This window comes from Melospiza georgiana, chromosome 7 (genome assembly GCF_028018845.1).
Source record: "Melospiza georgiana isolate bMelGeo1 chromosome 7, bMelGeo1.pri, whole genome shotgun sequence".
In the NCBI taxonomy this organism is placed as follows: domain Eukaryota; kingdom Metazoa; phylum Chordata; class Aves; order Passeriformes; family Passerellidae; genus Melospiza; species Melospiza georgiana.
In genome coordinates this window covers 5,948,386-5,970,551 of record NC_080436.1, presented here as the reverse complement: position 1 = coordinate 5,970,551, position 22,166 = coordinate 5,948,386, and the positions used below count along the sequence as shown (strand labels likewise).

The following is a 22,166-nucleotide window of genomic DNA, read 5'->3' as shown; positions in this document are numbered from 1 at the left end:
ATATAAAAACTATAAACTGAACCAAATCAAAGGAGAACTGTGGAGGGTTGGCCCTAAAAAGAAAGAAAGCCCAAGGCTATGAAGAGAGAAATATCACTGACAAAGGCACTTGGATGCCATGGCAGTAAGAAGACAATGGACAGGAATATTTAATCTGAAGAGATCTTGAAAGAAGCTCGCAGTAATTTGCTGTCAGTTCATACAAATTCACAAAATGCAACAGGAATTCACATTTTAGGTAGAAGTACTTCAATGTGCTTACATCAAAAAAGATAAACCCCTACAGAAAATTGCAACTGGCTGAACACTGCAGCAAATATCTGCCTCCCTGTGCAAGTATCAGATTGATTATTTGCACTTGTTCATTCCTTCAAGGAAAATTAACATGAACTAGAAGGGCAAACCTAGTCATGGATTTTCCAGAAAGGCAACTTACATATTCATTATTGATAACAGCAATGAATACTGATAACTTAATTTCAGTACTCATAACTCAGAAATAAATCTAAAAGCTATTTCACATTTTATTTATTTATTTTAAATCACCACAATTCAACAAGACTTCCTGTGTCAATGTGCCTCTAACTTACACTGCTGCTCCTTCCCTCCAAGGAAATACAGATATTAATGGGTGCCACTTACCATGAAGGGAGAACTCTCATCTCATCTTAAGAATGGAACTGTCCATTCATTAAGAGCCTGTTTTATTTCAATCCACCATCAAAAGCTCGATTTCAAGGACTTTCACTACAGAGATGAGGTTTTTATACAATAAGTGCATCACAAATTGAGCATCCAGAGCCAGCATCAGTAAATGAAGCAAATGGGATACAAAAGTAATAAAAGATTGAATGAATATAAAAGACTACAATGTCTTTTTGAACTGCTGCTTGCCTGGAAAAAAAAAACAGATGAAGTCAGGGAAATGACTAATGTCATTGGAGAGCTGATGTCACAGAAAGCAAAATCAGTGAGGTCTGCCTTGCCGACACACATCAGTCCATTTCACAGTGCCAGCTCCTGTGAGGAGCTGAAAGCCTCAGAGTTCCTTGTCACACCTGATTACAATCCTCCAAGAGGGCCACAAGAGAGACCCATCCACCTGTATCCTGCTCTCCCTGTGCCCACAAGAACCACCAGGCACACATCTGTTTCCTGCAGAAACTGGAGCCATGCAAACTGCCAAGTGTCTGCATGAGCAGCATTCTCATTAACTGCAACTTTTCTTTCCCAGCTAGAAACAGGCCAGATCTGTGTCTTAACAGGGTTGTGACACAAAGGATGTGATTTCCAAATAGCATAAAGAGCCAAGAGCACAAATTCAGTGCCCAGGTATCTTCCTTCATTATAAATATTTCAGGAGGCAACAGCTAGGTATACATACACACACCTTCATGGAGCAAAAAAAACCTCTGGGTTTTTTTTTTTGGTGATGGAAAACCAGTACATTTTCAATTAGTGAACATATTTTCCATACAAGATCTAGAAGAAGAATTTGCTCTGACATAGAGTGTCACAGGTTTTGAGAAAGGTGCTTACAACACTGAGGGGAACAGTCAAGGATTATTTATCCATGGAGGAAGACTTCCTGACTAGAAGAAGGAAGGCAAATAATGTAAGTGATGGAGACCAGTATGGCCTTTAACTGCAGATTTTGTTCAGACTGATTTGTTGCCAAGTGGCTCCTTTCTCCTCAATGACTCCTGCATGCTACAGAGTTTGTATTAAAGAACTAAGGAAGTCAAATATCAGAACAAAAAAAGAAATAAAAGGGAAACATGCCCTCGTTCTCATATATGAGATAAAATGACAGAAGGCTCAAGCTGTTTTTATACCTAATTCCATATTAATTTGTCTAAACAAAAGTTTATTCTCCTGTTCTTTTTTACCCCCTCTCCACACAAAACTTGCTTCTAGATCTCTAAATCTCCATTATCATTTTCAGGAGCAGTGAATCCTGTTGGATGCAATAGCCCAGGTGAGGTTCTCAGAGACAGAACAACCAGCTCTGGCTGTGTTATGGTGTCACTTGGAAGCAGCAGGAATGTACAAGTTTTACCTTTCTTCCAGGAGACTGTATGACCAACCACAAGATGATGATGTGCTAAAAACAATGATATCCAATTTTACACTTGAGAGTAGGGATGCAAACAGAAGGTTGCAGCACACTGCAGACCCTTCCAGCCTGTTTTTTGGGTTTTTTTTTTTTTTGTTTTGTTTTTGGTTTTTTTTTGTTTTTTTTACTGCTAGAGATTTTATCTTCTTTGAAAATGAGTGTTGAGTCCATTCAGTATAGGCCATGGCTTCTCCTTCAGTAGGCATTAATTTTAAAACTGCTAACATGTATAAATGGCTAGATAACAAGACAGTTCCATTTTAATGGTCTCTTCATCCAACTCAGTATCATCCTGATTAGGACATATAAAAGGAGATAAAACTCCATACTTTACTCACAGATATATCAGTCTGCTACTTTTACAGGAACTTTTCCAGAAGCTCTTTGACCTTACATCATTTAAGTCAAAATGCCCCTCTGATTTCCAACAGGAGACATGTTTAACTGACTCCCCAAACTCCTGACATCAGACTCTCATTTCTTTAGCACTCTCACTGAAAATCCACCAGTGAGAATCTGATGCCAAGGCACTGGTCACATGAATGGACTGAAAAAATTGCTATTACCCTAATTTAAAAATAACCAGGATGCCATCTCCCTTCTGAAACTGAGATAGACACCTTAGGTACTTATGCAAAAAATGTTCAAAATAGGACTGAATCTCAGAAGGACAAGGACAGCCCTGAAGAAGGTTTCTGAAAATGGAAGGGAACCTAAACTTATTTTTGAGAAGACACCTGTAATTTTAGGAGGAAGCAGAGATCAGGCTTGTGTTGTTTTCCTCTACACATTCAGAGTCTGTGCACTCTTGACCAGCAGGCCTGACTAAAAATCTAATCTGTTCTGTTCTAACCTAAGATTATCCAACTTGCACAGGGTCTCAGCCATTCTTGATTTATTCCTTAACACTACAGCCAGTAAGAGCTGTGGACCATCTAAGTTTGAGGCTGTTCAGGTTTATCCTTGCTCTTGGAGAGAAGAGGGTGATGATTACAGCTAGGTGTTAATGGCCCTTTAGTTTAACCTCGGTAGCTGCATCAATCACTTGTGTGAGTGCAAGTGGGATTTTAATGCTCATGGAGCAGAGCAGAGCTGCCCTGCAGTGCCAAGGGCAGTGTGCAAGCCCTGATGGAGAAAGCTGGCCTGACACAACACCACTGTGGGGTCAGCTCCCATGGGCACAGGGGTACTGCAGAGTTCTGCCCTGGAAATACAGAGCATCACAAGCTCCAGAGCCTCCTAGAGAGCTGATTTCACAGCTGCAAGTTTTAGGTAATTTGCACCAAATTTTAGCAAAATCCAAGCCTGCACTGAAGTCCCTAGAAAACTTGGCAGGAAGAAGTTTTAGCTTAATGCATCCACATTTGGCACACAGAGCACTGCTCGTTTTCTCCCCTGACTAACAAGATCAGTAAAGCATCACTACCTACACTGATGCTGATTACCTCACTGAGCAGCTGCCCCTGCCTTCTCACCTTTGAGATCTAAGGAGCAAGCAGGTTAACAGGGTGCCCACTCTAATTGACCTTTGATACAAGTGCAGCTGCTAGCACTGGAAATAAAAGAACTCATTATTTGCAAAATTTAACATCAGAGCCCTCTAATCCTTATTCATGTAAGTCTTATGGTTTGTAATGAAACTAACTGCATCAGCAAAAACAATTTGATGAGAATGAAGTACAAAAACAACCTGGTTGCCAAGAACAAGTTGTAATCACCCACAGATACCCAAGGGTATCTCTCAGTAACTCAATTAGCCTTAGTGGAGTTGTGTTGGATTTGCATTAATAAGGCAAAGAGCAGGGGTTAGTCCCAAAAATCTCTCAGAATGGCTAAAGGTAATTTAGGAATACATGATAGCAACAAAGAAGATTAAATACTACACATCCAAGATCTGGTAGAAAGTGCACCTGATACTTCCTTAGCTCAGTCTGCAATAGGTTTTACAACTTACATGCAGATTGAGTAAAGCCTGGTGGGATTTTTTTAACCTAGAAATCTGGACTGAGAGAAAGCTTTAGGGGAATCTGGCATAGCTGCCTTCAATTTGTTTTCATAAACAGCATTACAGGCCTCTGCTACAGCAAAGAATTTTCACACAGTCTCTTATGTATGCTCATAAACTGACTTCAGACACAGAGATTTCCATGGAGTGAGGTAGAGATCTCACTGGTGAAACAAGAGCAGTCTGTTTGCTCATCACATGCAAATGACACAAGACCTGCAGAGACTGAAGTGCATCTGCTTAAGAATGGTAGCTTGCAAGTGAATCCAGGTGGTATTTATTGAACAGCATGGAACAGGTGCTTAGGAAGTCCTGAAACATTCCCAGCAGCTGGGAGCATGTGATTTTAAAATTATTCCTTCACTTGGAGCCCCAGGAGTTCTATCTGCTTTGGAAAGAAACACTGCTGGCCACAGCTGTTTTCTAGTGATCAAAGTGACTGGAGGTAGCCTTTCCTAAGGTCAGGTTAAATTTAAATTCCCCCAGGAGTGCTCATCCTCTGGATTCCATCACAGGCTTTTTAATGAGTGAGGTTGTATTTCCTATCATCTTCCTTGATGCCATGTTTTCTTCAAACCAGAAGCCAGCTAGAACAAAGAACTCCACAAATATGGAAAACTGAGTACCTGGATGGCACAGAACAGAGGGAGCTTTGGAAACACCAAGGTTTCCTTTTCTTCTAGACCTTATTTCAAACCAACCCACCTCCAATCTCTGCAGACACCACACTGAAGATATTCTCACTCCCATTTTCTCCTCTGCAAACCCCAGCAGCTTCACTGTGTAAAGCTGTGAGTTCCTTCCCAGCAGGTGCAGGCACAGAAGTTCAGCCCCTGCTGGTTTGAAGAACTGCCCTCAGCAGCACACCCCATGCAACCAGAACCTGCATTTGGGAGAGTTCTAAAGCCTCTCAGAGCTGAAGCCCTTTTGTAGGAGGCTGCTGAAGGAAGTTTCCAAGTACAGAAAGAGCATGAAACTCCAGTGATCAAAAGTTTTGGGTGTTTCAAGGAGGGAGGGCTTTGCTGAGAATCAGCCAGTCACCTAAAAGATGTTTTTGCATGAAAGAGAGACAGTCCAGTCTGAGGAGCAGTCAGCTCAAGCAGCTTTGCACTCCTCTGCTCCAACAGCCTAAACAAGGATGGGCATAGAAAACTCAGAAAGATGTTTTCACCTTGAAATGTCAGTCATGCAGTCCCCTAGCTCTTCCAGTCAACCCCCTGTTGTTGTGAGTCCTTACAGGAAAAGCAGTTTTTTCTGCCTCCTTATAATGATCAGAACTAAATCACTGCTGCTGCTTTCAGGTAAGCAAAGCAGGGGAAGGAATGAGCAATCAGATGCTTAGAATTCTGCCAGACACTTCTCTGCCAGGACTGACACAAGCTTGTTTCAATGCATATCATTACTGAGATCATTTTTCATTCCCTGCTTTAAGAGATGACAATAACTTTAAGAAAAAAACCAAGCTGAAAAGCTATTAAAGACTTCTGCTGGTTTTAATTACACTGTTCTATGCTGCACATAAAGCTGAGAGGAAATACAGTGCTGCTTGAATCTTTGTCTCAGCCCACTTGCAGAAGGATAATGACTGGCCACTTCGTGCCCTATTACCATCCCTGAAATAATAAAGGCCATAAAATAATGAAACCAGTGAAAGATATGGCCAAGGGCAAGGAGCACTGTGGCAACACTGCCTCAATTCAATTCTGTGCTGCCTTGCAAGTGGATGCACTGCTGACAGTGTGCTGTGTACAGAAAAGGTGGCAAAGCAACTGGTAACATCCAATTGTTCTGCTGTGAAGATCTAATATTGCTCAGTGGTGACATCCTTTCATCCTAATCTCCTCCCTGAAGACAAAAACTGGGGATACATACTTAAATCTTGGCTCCCCAACAGCTCAAACCCTGCTGGAATATTCCACATTACCTCTCTACCAATATGAATGGATGCTGGATCTGTGTGCATGGACACATGGAAACAGGAGTATCACAGAATCACACCAAGAGAAGGAAACTGCTTTGTATAATATTCACAGCTTGCTTATGTTAACACAAGAGTTAACATATGAGACTCTCAAATAAAATACTGTTTTGCAAGCTTCTGTTTTTTAAGAAGAGGTATAATGTGTAGGCTATAAATATAACTTTAAAGATAGCAGTCAAATGCAGCTTACCTGGTAGTAAAAAAAAAAAAAAAAATTCAAACACTCCCTTATGCATAGTCAGCATTTCATTAAGTGCCTCACTGAGCTTTGTTTTTTCAAATATTTTAGTGAATTTTTTCAACATGAATTCACTTTAAGTGAATAGCTTAGAACAGTGAACCATAAACAACTTATATTTATTATATAACCAGGAAATGCATATACTTTTGGAAGTTTATTTGCATCACATTTAAGGAAACTTATCCAAATAGAAGTCAAAAAGGCACGATAAATGGAAATGAAAAGGAAAAGCAAGGACCTCTTTTTCCGAGACAAATGTTCCATCAGCAGGAGTCCCATTATTTGTTATAACAATCTTTAACTTGTAATGACTCTGAAGAAGACTGATAACAGACTGGTGGGAACAGATGGAGTGGTGCTGTTAATTATAGGCACTTAGCTGCATCAGACCCCATGAGTTATTGCTAACATTTCCCACTAGGGAGGAGAATCACTTGCTTTTAAGTAGTATGTTGCTTACTAAGCTGGGAGCATTAGCAGCCAGGATTGTATTAATCAGTACCAATAGCATAAAATAAAACTCAACTGTGAAAAAAAACCCACAAAAATACTCCCTGAATAACCCCTGGACTATATAATATTTTTTTTTTTAGTTTTCCAATTGCCTCTAAATATGAAAGTTCTTCATGAAGATTTAAATTCAGGTCTCACTAATGAAATCTCCCTATCACTCAGAAGTTTTCTAAGCATCTGAGTAGCAGGAAGATGAAATGAAATAAAGGAAGCACACAGGATAGAATGTATGCAAACCTTCTGGGTTGAGTGAAGGCAAGGACCTGCCAAGGAATTCACCACAGAAACAGGGTTTTCAGTCTTGGGAAAAAAAGCATGGAACAAACTCTCTGGAAGCCAAATGAACACCCTGAGTCCAGTGTCCAACCTGATGCTGTGCTTTAGTTTGCAGCTTCTGAAGCTTTGCACAGTGTTTTCATAAACATTAGTGTCCAGGCCATTAAAGAATCCTTATGTTCTGACATTTAGTCACACAGTAGAAAACTGGAATGAAATCTGTCTGTAAGTTTTCCATGGGTAATTAACTCATTTGTAGTGTCCTTATTAGCTAAAGGGACTTAGCCATAAAGGTCAAGGGGAAGAAGATGTGTTTTGCATCTACTGTGAAGGCAGATATTAAGAAATACATCAGAATAAATAAATAAACTCAAAATTTAGGGTTTAAGTCCACAGAACAGCTGTATAAAAAGCATGCACTGTATAAACACAAATTACAGACTGCATGAAACATGACTTGCATGCTAAATTAGAAGTTAGAAGGAGGTTTAAAGTTCCAACCTCCAATAGATCTGAGCTTGTATGTGAACATAAGCTCACTTCCCACAGGCCTTGAGCACATATCCCAAGCAAGCCAAAGTCTCCTCTCAATTTCAATGCAAACTGCTCATAACAAATCCTAGAATTCAATAAAACCCTTCCTTCTCTCCCAGGGTGTCTTGCATTAGGTTCCAAATCAGCCTTAATGTGGCAATGAAAAAATTCACTCCCCACTGATACTTAGGCTATGATCTCTTCAACACACCTAATGATGAAATGCACTCTTACCAAGGAAGTAGTAATTACATTTAATCAAATATATTCAAGTAAATTTCTAGTCATTCCTGAGAATTGAAAACAATGCCTTGCACTTTGTGTCAAGATAGCACTGCTATTGATATTGTTGAAAAAGAAAGTTTCTTTGGAATTCCATCTACAATTTCTCCTTAAAAACCCCAAGGAGTGCCACATCTTTAATACTTACATTCAAACTTGAGGACCCAACATCCAGCCAGAACAGCCATCATGCACTTGACAGTGGTTGGCATTGGAACATCAGGGATAACAAGGTGAGTTACTAGGAGAGAGATTCCATCAGTAAAACTAAAAGCACAGAAAAAGCAGAACCATGCCTGGCTGAAAAGCAAGCAATCATTATTTAAAGAATAAGCAGACTATAATAATTTATCAGTACTCTTTCCAGCACAAGGAGGTGATTTTTGAGACTATGATCTGAGTTAGTAGGAGAGCTATTAGAAATTTTGTGGGCTTCAACATACACTTGCTGTGAAAAAGGGAACTCATGGCTTTATAGTTCTACACTAACACTTAAATCTTCAGATGAGGCTCCAGTTTATAGGACAGCATTTTTTTTCAATCCTTTTAGAGTTATATTTAACTCTGACAGGAATCTTACTGAGGGATCTCACTGCTTTAATACAAAGCTAACAGAACTCCACTCAACATTCTGGAATAGTAATCCAGAAGTGAAAGATGGTAGGGGGAAATTATCTTAACATTTTGTTCACAAGCACTCCAAAGAAAAACAGGAGGGATTAAAGACAATATTGCTGTCCTCACTGAGGGGAAAAGAACTCCACCAAACCCCATAATTTGGGTTCACCAATCTTAATGAAGTACAAAATCTGAAGGAAGGCAGCATGTGAGAAGATATGTAAACTTTCAGTCAATGCCATGCCCTTCTCTCAAGGCTCATTTCTCCCCAAGGCTCACTTCTGGAGAGTAAAAACTTTACAGGATGTCTCACAAGCAGAGACCTTAAAGTTGGTAAAAGGGGTGTAAAGAGAAGAGGCCTCTGAGGAGACTCTGGGATTTTAAATAACAGACAATAAACTGCCAAACTGTGGCTCCCCCTGAAACCTCCTGCCCTGATAGCCAGACAAGCTTTATTATGTGTTTACATGCAAAACACACCATCACCCCACTGCAACTACAGCTCAGGGGTTTCAGAAACTGCCCTTCCCAGCAGTGATAAAAAGCCTCTTGCAGGTAGTACCTTAAACCATAAAGTGCAGGACTGCAGTTACTTATATTTGGACAGAGACATTTCAACAGGACTCCTTACCTCTGCTGTTAAATTCAGTGCACCTCTGGGCCTTCAGGACTGCTGCTAATTTGTTCAGCAATTTCTGCTGCTCCACACTAAGATTGCTCCCCAGTATACCAAGGGGTCCATTTCTTGGCTGGCTGGAGCTCAGCACCTGCATGAACATAAAATTCTGCAATCAGCTCAATATTTGGGAACATAAAGAAAGCAACTTACTTACTGGGCAGCTTTCTTTTTCAAGAATAAGCATTTTGAAACAATTCATGGCAAGCTTAGTGGACAGGGGCCATGAATAAATGTCCATGTAACAAATCAGCTCCACATTAGAGATACTTCATGAAGCTTATGCAAGGTACCAAACCATGGATCAGTTTTTCCTCCCTTGCCCTCTTTGGTGCTTTTTAAAGACACTGGGGGGCACACACAGAGCTGGTTGAACACTGTGTAAACAGCCTGGCAGACTGCAGTGTTGAAGGAGAATAAAAATCCCAATTAAGTAGTAAAACCTCCTACTTCTAGCAAAGTATTAACAGAACATTATTGAGTAACCTACATAATTAATATCTGCATTTCCTTTTAGTAGAAACCCCTAATATTTACCCTGTAAGCAACCAGTGCTTAAGTGGGATTTCAGATGTGGGTAGTGTTAATGCAAAGTAAGAGAAGCTTTAGGATACTGCAGCTCCTGGCTTTTCCTAAATACTCCAGATTCCATAGCCCAGACAGACCTTTGAGCTCCAGTTACCCCACAGCCTCAGGCTCTGGATCAAGTCATCCATGTGAGCACACACTCACCCCAAAGCAAATGCAAATACCAAAATGGTTTGTTTGGCACAGAAGAGCTACATCTTACACCTGCTGCAGGTGGAATGAACAGCCACATCAGTCCTGGTGTAGCAGCAAGTTTACTTTTGGCCACTGGGTACCCTGTGACCTCAATGAGGAGGGATCTTTGCAGGCTGTATGGGCTGGAGTAGATATGGGCTGTTTCCATCAGCCAGGTCAGCTTAATCCTCCTCCACTGGGAAGCACAAAGCATTTCATAATGCAGCCATTTGTTAGGTCTGAGCACCTGATTCTGGTTACAAGTCCTGGGAAGTCTTTGTCCAAAGGAGGAGAAAAACAAAAATCCCAGCACAACCTCTCAAAAGCTATTTTCTAGTGCTGAGCTGATATTTCCATTGCTGGACAAAGGATGACAGTGGAACAGCCTTTTAAAGGCACACAAAAAGCACCTGGAACAAAGGCTGCTGCTGTTTGCAGGCAGTTTGGAAAGCAGAACAAATTTAGATATGCAGAAAAACAACATCAACAGCAAAGATCAAGCACTGATACTTGAGGAATAACACAGGCTTGTTCTCCTGTAATAAAACCACATGACAAGAAACATCTTTTGTCTTCCCATATAAAGCTGTAACACAGAACTTCATAGTTTGTCAGTGTTCCACACACATCCTGGAAACACTGTCCAAGACAGCTCCCAGCCTATTTTAAGCCTCCCTGTAAAGGAGGTGATGTACTGTACTTACATCCAAGCCTTCAATATTTAAAGGAAGAACTCACAGCTTGTTGTTCTGTTAAAAAGCAAAACACAAAAACAAACCCACACAGACATTTACCTCAGAGGGCTGGGTGAGTGAAAATGATTCATTCTCCACTGGTAACATGAGCAGAGATTTCATCTTTTTGCTTTCTGCGTAGTCCACAGGCCGCAGACCAAATATATTACTGGCAAAACAAGCACAGATGGGTTTAAGTAAATAAAATGTGACTTGATTCTTAACTAACCAGGCATATTAGCTGGGTAGCTTTCCCTCCCACTTTCTTATTAATATGTAATTTCAGCTAAAAGCACAAAGCTTCAAGTAAGAATTGCATCCAAGACAGATGGATACTGAATTACAAGCTGTTGCATTCGGCTGAGGAGTAAGGGATGCTCAGAGCAGAATGTTCAGTTAAATAAACCACAGCCTCTGTTAAACTGTCTCAAGATGCACTTTGATATCATTTGCAAGACCCAGAAATTTCAGCTTTAATCTTTCATTGCAGTCATAGAACCAAGCAATGTATTTTTGGCTTATCCATTTGCCATAAAAGACATGTCAGAAGACTCTCCATAGTGTATTAAACATGGGAGCTTGATGTGGTAGTGCTTTTATGGGAAAAGCTATCTGCTTCCTACTTGGGAACCACAGCTCCCTTGCACTTCCAACTCTGAGTGTGCATCTCATTTTCCCTCAGTGTACTGTTCCACAGAACACATTAGAGCCAATTCAGTCAGATTTCAGTTGGTTTGACAATTTTGTTCAAAGCTATTGATTGCAGGTGGCACCTCATAGTTATTAGCTGTGCTTCCAGACTGATTTCCTCTTTTAGCACTCCTCAGACAAAGGTGATTGCTACAAACACATCAAACTCAGCCATGGCTTCAATTTCTTCTCCACACAACTTTGCTGCTGCAGGACAGCAGTGAGGGGAGGGAAGCCTGAAATTGCAGAACAGGTATCACTGCCATTAGCAAACAGGAGCCTCTGCCAGCACTCTGGGGAAATATTCTGCTTGCTTTGCCCTTTGTGAGAATCATGGCTGCTGCAGCTGATCCTCTGCTGCCCACCTCACACAGCTCTGGCTCTCCAAAGGCACAAGGGGAGCTCATTATGGAGGGGAAGCTTGTCATGAGAACAAAGCCCTGACTCAGTGTCTGAAACCTGGCAAGCTTAGTCATCAAACAATGAAACATTTAAAGAGGTCACAGGACCACTGCAGCTTTGAAGAGCTCTCTCTTGGCCACACATTTCTGTGCAGTAGGAATCCAGGAAGCTTTACAGGGAGTTCCACAGAAGGCCATAACCCAATCCAGCCCAAAGAGCAGCTCAAATTATTAAGTCTCCACTCTGACTTAACTAGGAGGCTTTGGCCAGTGCTGAGCTGAAAGATAAGTCTGACCTTAGCACCCTTCTGTAGCCCTGCTCACTAACACAGCCCCTGGGGAAAACACCAAGCCACAAAAATCCCCCCAGAAGAGTCCAGGATGGTGTTTTACACCATTACCAACCCCAAGCTCTTCTGTGCTACTAATGAGCACAGTGCAGGCATGATAGAAACTGTGCAGACTGAAAGATAATTGGTTAAATCTCTGCCCAGGCTGGGAGTTGCAGCCCATTAAATATTGTCATGCTGTTCCTGCTTTGTCATGCATCATCAGGGTAGCTCTTGCCCTTTCCTTAAATAAGGCCAATATTCAACTCAAACTGCTGCAAGATAAAGCTCCTTTGAACAATGCATCCAGACAGGGGGAGAAATGCATAGAAATATCATCAAACACCCCCAAATCACCTTTAGACTAGCTGGCTGACCTTCCACTGTGAGCTAAGCAGAGGGAGGAATCCCTGCATGTCAGTAGCACAGATTTGGGAGTGCTTTTCCCTCCAAAAGCACAGTAAGGTTCTTGACTGTTGGAAAAAACTCATCAATGTTTACCATAGAAAAAAAAAACTCAATGTTTATCCTAGAAAGAAAACCCTCATCAATGTTTACCATTAAAAAGACATAGACCACCCCAGTTAAATACAGAACATTTTTTGCCGATTGAACTGTACAAACACAAGCTCCAGCTCCTCCTTCTGTATTCACTTACAATTTTCTGCTACAGTTTTATGCTTGTTTTAGTTGCTTCTTACACTAGAGTGTTGTGACATGCTGTCCCATCATTATTCAGCATTGAAGAATTAAGGGTTATTTACTGCATGTTAAGGTGGCTTAGTTAAATTGTGACAAGTTTTAGAGCTGAGGTCTGAAAAAGGAACACCAGCAGAAGAAATGGTTTAGGACTTTAGAATATTTGCAACTAAACAGATTGTTGAGCTTAAACAGAGTGTGAAAGTGTAGCTGAAACAGGAGAAAAGAGGGTTTACATAATCAAAACCAATACAAGGAACACATCCTAACAACAGATTTTCAAGGAGGAGAGTGTTGTAATTTACTTTTCAAAGAGAAAGGATGAAAACTACATTTGTACTTTTTTAGTAAGGCAGGGGAATGGGGAGCAGAAGCTTTAGGGAAATGGTGCTCACATCCATCTGAACAAGGGAAATCATCCACCTTGTTCTAAGATGAATTGTTACCCAATAGTCAAAACCAAATCAGACGTGCACATTACATCCACCCTAACACACAAACAGTGTTTTCAGAAATACCAATAACTCTGTGTGCTCCTCCTACAAATCTGGGGTTGCTGGGAATGGCTCCAGTGCACATGATGAGTTCCACACTCAGCAGGAACACAAAGTGTTTCTGCTGGAGAGAAATTACTGAGGTGCCTAAGCTGGAATACAAGGTCCCCAAGGCACCCTTCTTTCTACCAGAAGGCAAGTGGCCTTTCTAGAAGTTTTTTCAAACGTTCCAGAGTCAAGTGTACATTTGGGTGCAAGCAGCCTCCTGTCAGCCAGTCATCAAGGTACTGAATAATCAGTAGGGGGCTTCTACAGCTGCAACAAATCCAATCCCACAGCAGGATGGCTGTGCTGAGAACGAAGAGGAGCCCAGTGAGGAGCAACACAACCAAATCTGAGTGTGACTTTCCATGAAATGACATAATACTTTGCAATTCTTTATAATCAGGGCTTTTAAGCTGCTCCACAAACCAAGTTTTGCCCCAGTCCCACAGAAGAGTTCAGCAATGAAGGAAATCCTGCAGCCAGGTCCCAGTGCACTACCCACTAACTCCAGACATGGAAATCTGATTGGCTCAGGGCTCCCCAGGCAGCACCTGGATTTTAAAAATAAGTGCTAAGTAGAAACCTTTTCTGAACCTGACACAGGGAAGAAAACCTCATCTGTGTAGCCAGAAAGACCATCTGAGATATCCAAACAGAGCCAGGAATTTAATTAACCTACTGCCAGCAGGAAGCTCAGCACACTGTCTTGCACTTGGGCAGCAAAGACCTGCACTATCCTGACTCAGAATAAGGAGACAAAATAGTATCAGTGCCATGAGTCTAATGCCTCCTGGAATGACTGCAGGTTATAATCATTTTTGTCCCTGTGCCATTTATAATTGAGGACCATGGTCTTCCCCTTAGCACTCCCACAGGTTTGTTCAGAGTCAGACTCACAACCACTACACCTAAAAACCCAGAGCAAGATGACAGTTTCTGCTAATGCTAAACTTAGTGTGCATGAAGAACTGGAAAGACAGCCCATTTGAGTGAAAGCATTTAGGAAGTACTGTGAAATTGCAAATGCACAGATCTAATTTTTCAAATCACTTGGCTTGCTGTGAAGCAAAGAAAGAAGAATTCAAGCATGTTGTAAAAAGCCATAAAAATAAAAATTAGTTATGTGTAGGAGATTAATGTAAAAAACTAACAGGACCAGTAGGACAATTAATAGGTCCACTGGTCCATATAATATTTTTCATTTGTAGTTTGTGTCTCTCCCAGTCAGTGAAAACTTCAATGAAGTTGTGGACAACTGAAGTGCCATGACTATTACATTTCATAGACTTCAAGAAAGAAATTTTGCCAAAGAATAAGAAATCTCAGGATTAATTGAAGCCCTCATCTGTTCCTGCTTGGTCCAAAAGACACATGGCTGCTTCCTGTTATATAGAGCCATTCTTAATGCATTACAAGTTAATATCAAAGGAGAAAAACACAGCCTGAAAGGCACTTGGAACATGCCCACTGGATGGGTTTGTGAATATCTGACATCAAAATCTGAAATGGCAAAGTCTCAGCTCTCTGGATAGGGCTGTACCTCACCCACTGAGGTTTCCCAGAGAAATCCTACATCCCTCCACAGACCAGCAAGTCTTACCTGCCTTTGGACCTGCTGTCAGTCATTACTGCACACCTTTAAATAGGTCCACTGGTCCATGTAATATTTTTCATTTGTAGTTTGTGTCTCTCCCAGACAGTGAAAACTTCAATGAAGTTGTGGACAACTGCAGTGCCACAACTATTCAATCTCACAGATTTCCAAAAAGAACTTTTGCCAAGGAATAAGGAAATCCCAGGATTAATTTCTGGCAAAAGAGGAAGCCCTCATCTGTTCCTGCTTGGTCCAAAAGATACATGGCTGCTTCCTGTTATATAGAGCCATTTCTTAATGCACTACAAGTTAACATGAAAAGAGAAAAACACAGCCTGAAAGGCACTTGGAATGTGCCCACTGGATGGGTTTGTGAATATCTGACATCTAAATCTGAAAGGGCAAAGTCTCAGCTCTCTGGACAGGGCTGTACCTCACCCACTGAGGTTTCCCAGATAAATCCTACACTCCTCCACAGACCAGTGTGTCTCACCTGCCTTTGGAGCTGCTGTCAGTCATTCCTGCACACCTTTAAAATCAATTTCACCTGGCACAACTGAGTATCATGCTCAATTCCCAAACTACTGCTCTAAGCAGGCTGTTGGATGCAAGCTCTGGTTTTGTTCCAGTAGATTAACTCTTCAGCACACAAGGGGCATTAAGACACCAAACTGAGTTAATTCTACTGTTAAGACAGCAGCAAGACATCAGTCACTCCTGGGAGGTTTCATGCTATATATTTCATGGTGTCCCAAGTAAGATTTGAATGCATTTGTCATGTTCACATTTTACTTAGTTTAGCTAAAGTAAAACACTTAAGTAACCACAGTGAACTCATCAAACTTTCCTCCCCGCTCCTGTGAGATAAAGAAGAATCACTTTATCCCACCACATTAAGGAGAGACCTCTCCTTGGCTGAAAGTTAATTCATTGTGAGCCTGGAGAGCCTACAAAAGGACTAGAAAGGGGTTTATACACCAAAGAGAAAAAAAAAAGTGAACTAAAATTAGACCAATTTATCCGTTTGACAAAACTGGTTTGGTGTAGTCTTAGCTCACACACTGCACACCTCTCAAGTTAAGGCACTCCTCAAGAAAATACACCTTGGAGATGCAAACTCTCTCATCACTGCTTCAACTTCTACTGTAAAGACCCTAAAATAATGTGAAGGTGAGCATTAAGTACAAAGAGATCGATTATAACTAGCCATAATGAAATGAACTGTAATTGCACCATTTGAAGTGATCAGCCTGTTCTCATCTCCTGTTCTCAGAACTGTGGCCAGCTGCTTTCAGAGATCTAGGAAAAAAGTCACTGAAGAAAAACAAGCCTCTTGTCAGATGTGACTCCATTACAAGGATACCTGCATCCACTAGGCAAAAAGAATTAACTAAACCTTCTAGCTGCAAGAATGTTCAAACCCCTTACCTAGCCAAATCCAACCACTGCCTCATCAGGACTACAACTGGCAGAGGCTGCAAAAATATCCTGTGAGATTTGCAAGGTCATGATCCAGGGGAAGATCACAGCACCATTCACTGCTGGAAGCTACTGGGGCACAGGAGGGAAGGGAGGCACAAGGCATTCTCAGGAGCCTCAGACACACTGTTCTTGTTTCTGCTGTTTCCTCACAGTGTTTGGAAGAGGTGAGCAGAGCAAGCCTGAAAACTTGGCTTGTACATCTGTTTCTCTGTGGCTCCAATGCTATGTGTAAAAATGGGGGAGGGGAAACCCCAACCCCTTTTCCATGCAACACACACACTAGCATTTCAGAGAGCCTACAGAAGATCTGGAAGCCTCAGTTATTCCAGGAAGGATGGACAGGACTGAATTTTTGCCACAGCACCCAGACAAATCACACAAAGATTAATGGCAGCTACATTTGTTCTCAGAGATTTTAACTGAATGTTATCTACATTCAGTGAAAAGTTAAAGCAGGGCTTAAGGTTTACATAAATCTCCCCTTCCCTGATTAAAAAGCTTCTGTTTCAACAGAGTCATGTTTGCTCACATATAATGAGCAGAAAGAGGTTCAGCTTGACCTCTGTTTGTGGGAGCACATGCAGCAGAGCTAACAGGAGCCCTGCTGAGTCCATGGCTGGCACTTGGAAGCTGGGCTGAGCAAAGCCAGCAGAGCTGAAACCCTGCCCCAACCTCACAGCAAAGCTGCTGGCTGTGCTTTCAAACAGCAGACACACACGTGCTCAGTGTGACACAACCAGCTCCTCGTGTTCAAGGGGCTTGAAAATCTCTGAAACTGGCAGCTTCTCCAGGTGCACCAGTCCTTGCTGCTCAAGAACAAAGTGAAGATGAACAACTGATCTTTGTTTTACCTTTTCATGCTCAAGTTGTGAGTCAAAAGTCTTGTTGCTTTGCTTTGCCTTTGTCTTGCTTTCTAAACTCTAGTATATTCAAGATTAGGACTTTATGAGAACCCTGTGCTTTCTCACCAAGTACTTTAATTCTCTAAGCTTCAAGAGTGTGAATGTTGAGAGCTGAAGTGATTAAGCTGAACTTGTTGATGCTTCTTCATCTGGCTGCCACAGAAACTTCATCCTGTTGTGTTTCTATACGCACACACCTATTGACAATTTGCACTGGACTCAAATTTATACACACAGGCCCTGGCACAACAACAATACAACCCCTAAGATTATATTAGTGCCTGGAATGCTAACAGGAGTTGTTCATACACTGAAACATTCTTCACCACCTCCTATACACAAATGCCAAAATCTTCAGGAGACTTAAATGTATAGAAGAGTCAACTGAAAATATTACTTAGCTGCTTTTTTTTTTTTTTTTAATTAAAAGGTATACCAAGGATTAGTGCTTTGATCCAGAAAGGCAAAAGTGAAAATTCCCAAATCTCAGCCTCTATGTCATTTGTGAAAACAGAAGAGACTGGAGCAAAATGCCTTCTGCTAGCAAGTAGTGTAGTAAAAGTAAAGAGACAAAAACCAGCTGTAGCAGTTCAAAACTCATCTAGCTCAGCATCTTAGAGCTGACAGCAGCTATAACAAGATGCCAACAGGAAAGTGTAAGATTAGGGTGAGCATATGTTGTTACTTTCCTCTCCAGTACTCCAGCTATCTGCGACTCAGGCAATCCTCAGAAAAGCTTAGGACAAAACCAAAAGGAAAGGCAACACCCACCTGGTACGCACAGCAGAGCACACATTTAACAGCACACACTGAACACCCACAAAGCACATTTATCACCAGCAGTGCTTCACATTCTCTAACACCCCCAGTAAAGGCAGGAACAGCCCGGGTGCAGTGCCAGTACTCACACGGCGTGGCGGGAGGCGCCGTGCAGCAGCAGCAGCTCCACCACGGCCAGGTGGCCGTTCCTGGCGGCGTCGTGCAGCGGAGAGTCGTTCTGGTAGCCCGTGGTGTTCACCAGCGCCCGGTGCCGCAGCAGCAGCTCCACCACCTCCCTGTGCCCGTGGTTACACGCCTCGTGCTGCGGGGGAACACACGGGGGCGCCGTGAGAGTCTGTCCCTCGTTTGAGGGCCACTGAAGAGAAGACCCCTCCTGTCTTCTCTGTGGGAGAAAGTTACACACGCCACGGGGCTGGAGATCTGAGCACAGCGCTAAGCTGTTGTTTGCTGTATGTTACACTGAGCCCAATGAGAAGAAGGGGGCACTGTGTGCTTTTTGTAACAATAGCCTTGGAAGCTGTCCCAGCACTGTGACAGACAGACAGATGAAAGGAGCCTCTCCATCAAAGATCAAGACATGAAATCCCTCTGTGAAAAGGCCCCTCTCCTCCTTCCAAGGACTGGGACTGAAACCCCCCCAACCCAGGGGAGGTGTGTGGGGGAGGCAAGCTAACCAAACCTGTATCTTTGCCTACAGGTGAGACCACTGGACCAAGGAGACAATGGCTCTTGCTTACTGCTGAGAGCATGGACTGCCTGTTACAACTACTCTTTATGGTATCTCTTTCCTCCCCTTCACAATTTCCAATAGAGTTATCATAATAAAAACCTCTGAGTTAGCTGGAGATTTCGAGATCTCCCCAACGGAGGGCGAGATCCTCAACTGGAGTGGACCAAAGGACTTTGTCTCTACATTTGGTAGCTATATCCCCCTCTTTATCTTTTTCTCTCCCTTAATCCCTCTATCACATTTTGCTATGGTCACTCAATAAACGTGCATCTGTTTTGATTATTACTGCAATCTCCCTGTGCTGTGTTGGTTTTTTTGCACCCTGAGATCAATCCACGAACCATCAGGAAACCCTTCTGTTAAGGACGGATGGTGACAGGGACTCAGGTGAAACAGAACCCACAGGGGGACTCCAGAACCCATGGCAGCACTCCACAGATGGCAGGGAAGATGATGCAAGAGTGCTGTGTCACATTCCTGACAGGAATTTACCTGGGAACCCCATGTGGGAATGTTCTTCACTCGGGGTCACCGAATGTGGTGGCGTCTGCAGGGGTCCCAGGATGAGGGAAGAGATGAGTATCTTGATTTCATGTTTCAGAAGGCTGATGTATTATTTTGTTTTATTATATTAAAAGAAAAGGAGAGAGGAAAAAGAAAAGGAGAGGGGAAAAAGAAGAGAGAGGAAAAAGAAGAGAGGAAAAAGAAAAGGAGAGAGGGGAGAGGAGAGGAAAAAGAGAGAGGATCTTGTGACTGACCAGAGAGTCCAAGACAGCTGACTGTGATTGACCATTAATTAAAAACCACATGAGACCAATCACAGCTGCACCTGTTGCATTCCACAGCACCAGATAACCATTGTTTACATTTCATTTCTGAGGCCTCTCAGCTTCTTAAGAGAAAAGATCTTAGCAAAAAGATTTTTCATAAAATATGTCTGTGCCAGCCCAACACTGACAGAAAGCCCCAAGAAGAACTGAACAAAGGCCAACTGTGTGCAAGTTAGACCACAGGGAACAAACCCCTCCAGATTACAGGCTGCCAGGAGTATTCTGCAGGAGAGGAAGAAGTCATGGTTGACAAGAACCTTTTGTTTATTTTCTGTAATTCAATCGAGCAATTTTTTCACACCACTACTTGATATATTTCCAAACCACTGAGGACATTAGGAACCCATTAAATACAAGCATTGTTTTGAATTGATAATTTTTGAGTTATCCCAGCTGTATTGTCTGCATTTGCAGAGTCACCAGCTGATCAATTTTGTGGCCTGCCCTTCACCCCAGCAAAGGACAATGACACCTGGGCAGGTCAGTGGCTGCTGATGAATTATTTCAACCTTGTTTATCATCACTCCTGCACTTTGCATAATTCTCTGTCACCTAAATGTGTGTGAAGGGAAGTAAAATATCAGAGAGGAAAGGAGGGATGAAGTGAAATGTGATTAGAAGACAGATGACAGAAAGAAGCCTTCAACACTCACCAGTGGTGTCCAGCCAGCATTATCTTTGACATTGGGATCTGCCCCGTTTTTCAGCAGCTCCTCCACAGCTGCTAAGTCACCCTACACAGGATAAAAAAAACAGAGTTATGAAAAAGTAATGAAGAAAATACATAGATACAATATAATTATAAATTTAGCTGCAATAAAAATGTTATAATGTAAGCCTTCCATGTAGATATTGTCAGGATAACAAAAGCTCAACTGACCTGGAGATCACAGTTAATCATTGCTGTTCATTTAGAACCACCCACATACTTTACACAAAGACATATTTCTAGATAAAAACTATGTGTGTAACAGAGTTAATTCAAAATAAATGGAAAAGTTTGAACAAATTGCAATCTGTCCACTACAGTCAAACTGCAAGCATTAACCTCAGGAACATTTATTGAGAATTTCCTCGTCCTTCAGACTGGATTTTTTTTCAAGTTAATCAAAGTAACTGTCTGAAAACACAGGTGAAATAAATTAATAAGCCTGACAAGCTTCTAGAAATTGGTTTTCCACGAAAGGAAAAGAGTTTTATTTAACACTGCAATTACTACTTTATGTTGAATCTCATTGACACTTTCTCTGACAGCGATCTACCAAAATAGTTTTAATTTGCTTTTTGGGAAAATGCTACACTCAGCTTTCACTGTTAGCAAGGAGGTGTGGAAAGGGTGGAAACTGATGCAGAGCCTAAGGAAAAGAGGCTGCATAGAGATGAGGCAAAGGAAGCAAAAGGGCAGAATTTGTGAATCAGAGGTTTTGACACCCTGAAAAACAAAAGCTGGTAATAAGATTGGAGCATATCCAGATGCAGCTATAAATAGGTAAGGAGAAGGTGCCTGTGGAAGCTGAGGCAAGGAGACCTCTGCAGTGCAGGCCTCAATTCTTATAATTTTAGGCAAAATGAAGTATTTCAATACAACTGCAGACACTTTGCCTAGACCAGGGTATTGAGATCCCAAATGAAGAGACTATTAAAGTGGTATGTAGCTCTTGCCAGGGCTAAATATACAATATAAAAAAAGATCTGAAAGAGAGAAATTTAATCCATGATATGCACCAAGTTTAATGCCTTTAAGTAATGGGAAGTCAAGGAATTTCAAGCAAGCCTTGGAAAAGGTGAGAGAATATTATATTAAGCTTTAAATACAATAAAAACAAACTTAATCCGATTTTGTTACCAAGAAACTCTTTGAAAAAACAAAACAGCTTTAATCTTTACTCTTTAAGTTAGAAAAAACATTAAGACAGACTGCTCTGCAAAAATAAATCCAGCAAGCAACAACTGTAAAACTCAAAACTCACCGAAATAAATGCTGAGATTCGCTGGCTTTACCACCATCAAGCAAATTAACACATCAGAGATAAATTTCACGTGCTATATTCACATTTTGCTGGATGTCCCAGCAAAATGTTACCTTTCACAGCAATTAAAGGCTTGGAGCAGCAGCATATTCTTTATGGTTGCAAGGTAACAGACATAGATCAAACCTGAGGAGTTCTTCAGAGGCAGCTCAGCATTAAGACACAGAGAACACAATTATCTATAATGAGCGAGAGCTGAGCTTATCATTTAAAGTTCAGTTTGCAAACATGCACTGCAAAGGGTTTGACATTTCAGGAGCACTGCTTTAAAGCAGGAAGCACAGCTAATAATTTGTGTGGGCATCAGATACTAGCACAGCTTTTCACATCAGTTATGTGAGCATTGATTTGTAAAACATCAAAGGAAATGTTGCTGGTGTGGACACCAGGACTGACAACATCCCCAGACTCAAATCCAGGCC

At 41.7% G+C, this 22,166-nt stretch overlaps 1 protein-coding gene across 1 annotated transcript in view; it reads right to left on the bottom strand.

Annotated features, from left to right (window-relative positions):
• BARD1 (BRCA1 associated RING domain 1) overlaps nt 1–22,166 on the bottom strand; it is a 46,812-nt gene that overhangs the window by 2,989 nt on the left and 21,657 nt on the right. The window contains exons 5-9 of the mRNA XM_058028169.1: nt 20,368–20,448; nt 18,283–18,455; nt 10,799–10,907; nt 9,198–9,333; nt 8,097–8,189 (exon numbers count right to left, since the gene is read on the bottom strand). Coding sequence (XP_057884152.1) covers nt 8,097–8,189; nt 9,198–9,333; nt 10,799–10,907; nt 18,283–18,455; nt 20,368–20,448 — 592 coding nt within the window. The remainder of the gene's footprint in view (nt 1–8,096; nt 8,190–9,197; nt 9,334–10,798; nt 10,908–18,282; nt 18,456–20,367; nt 20,449–22,166) is intronic.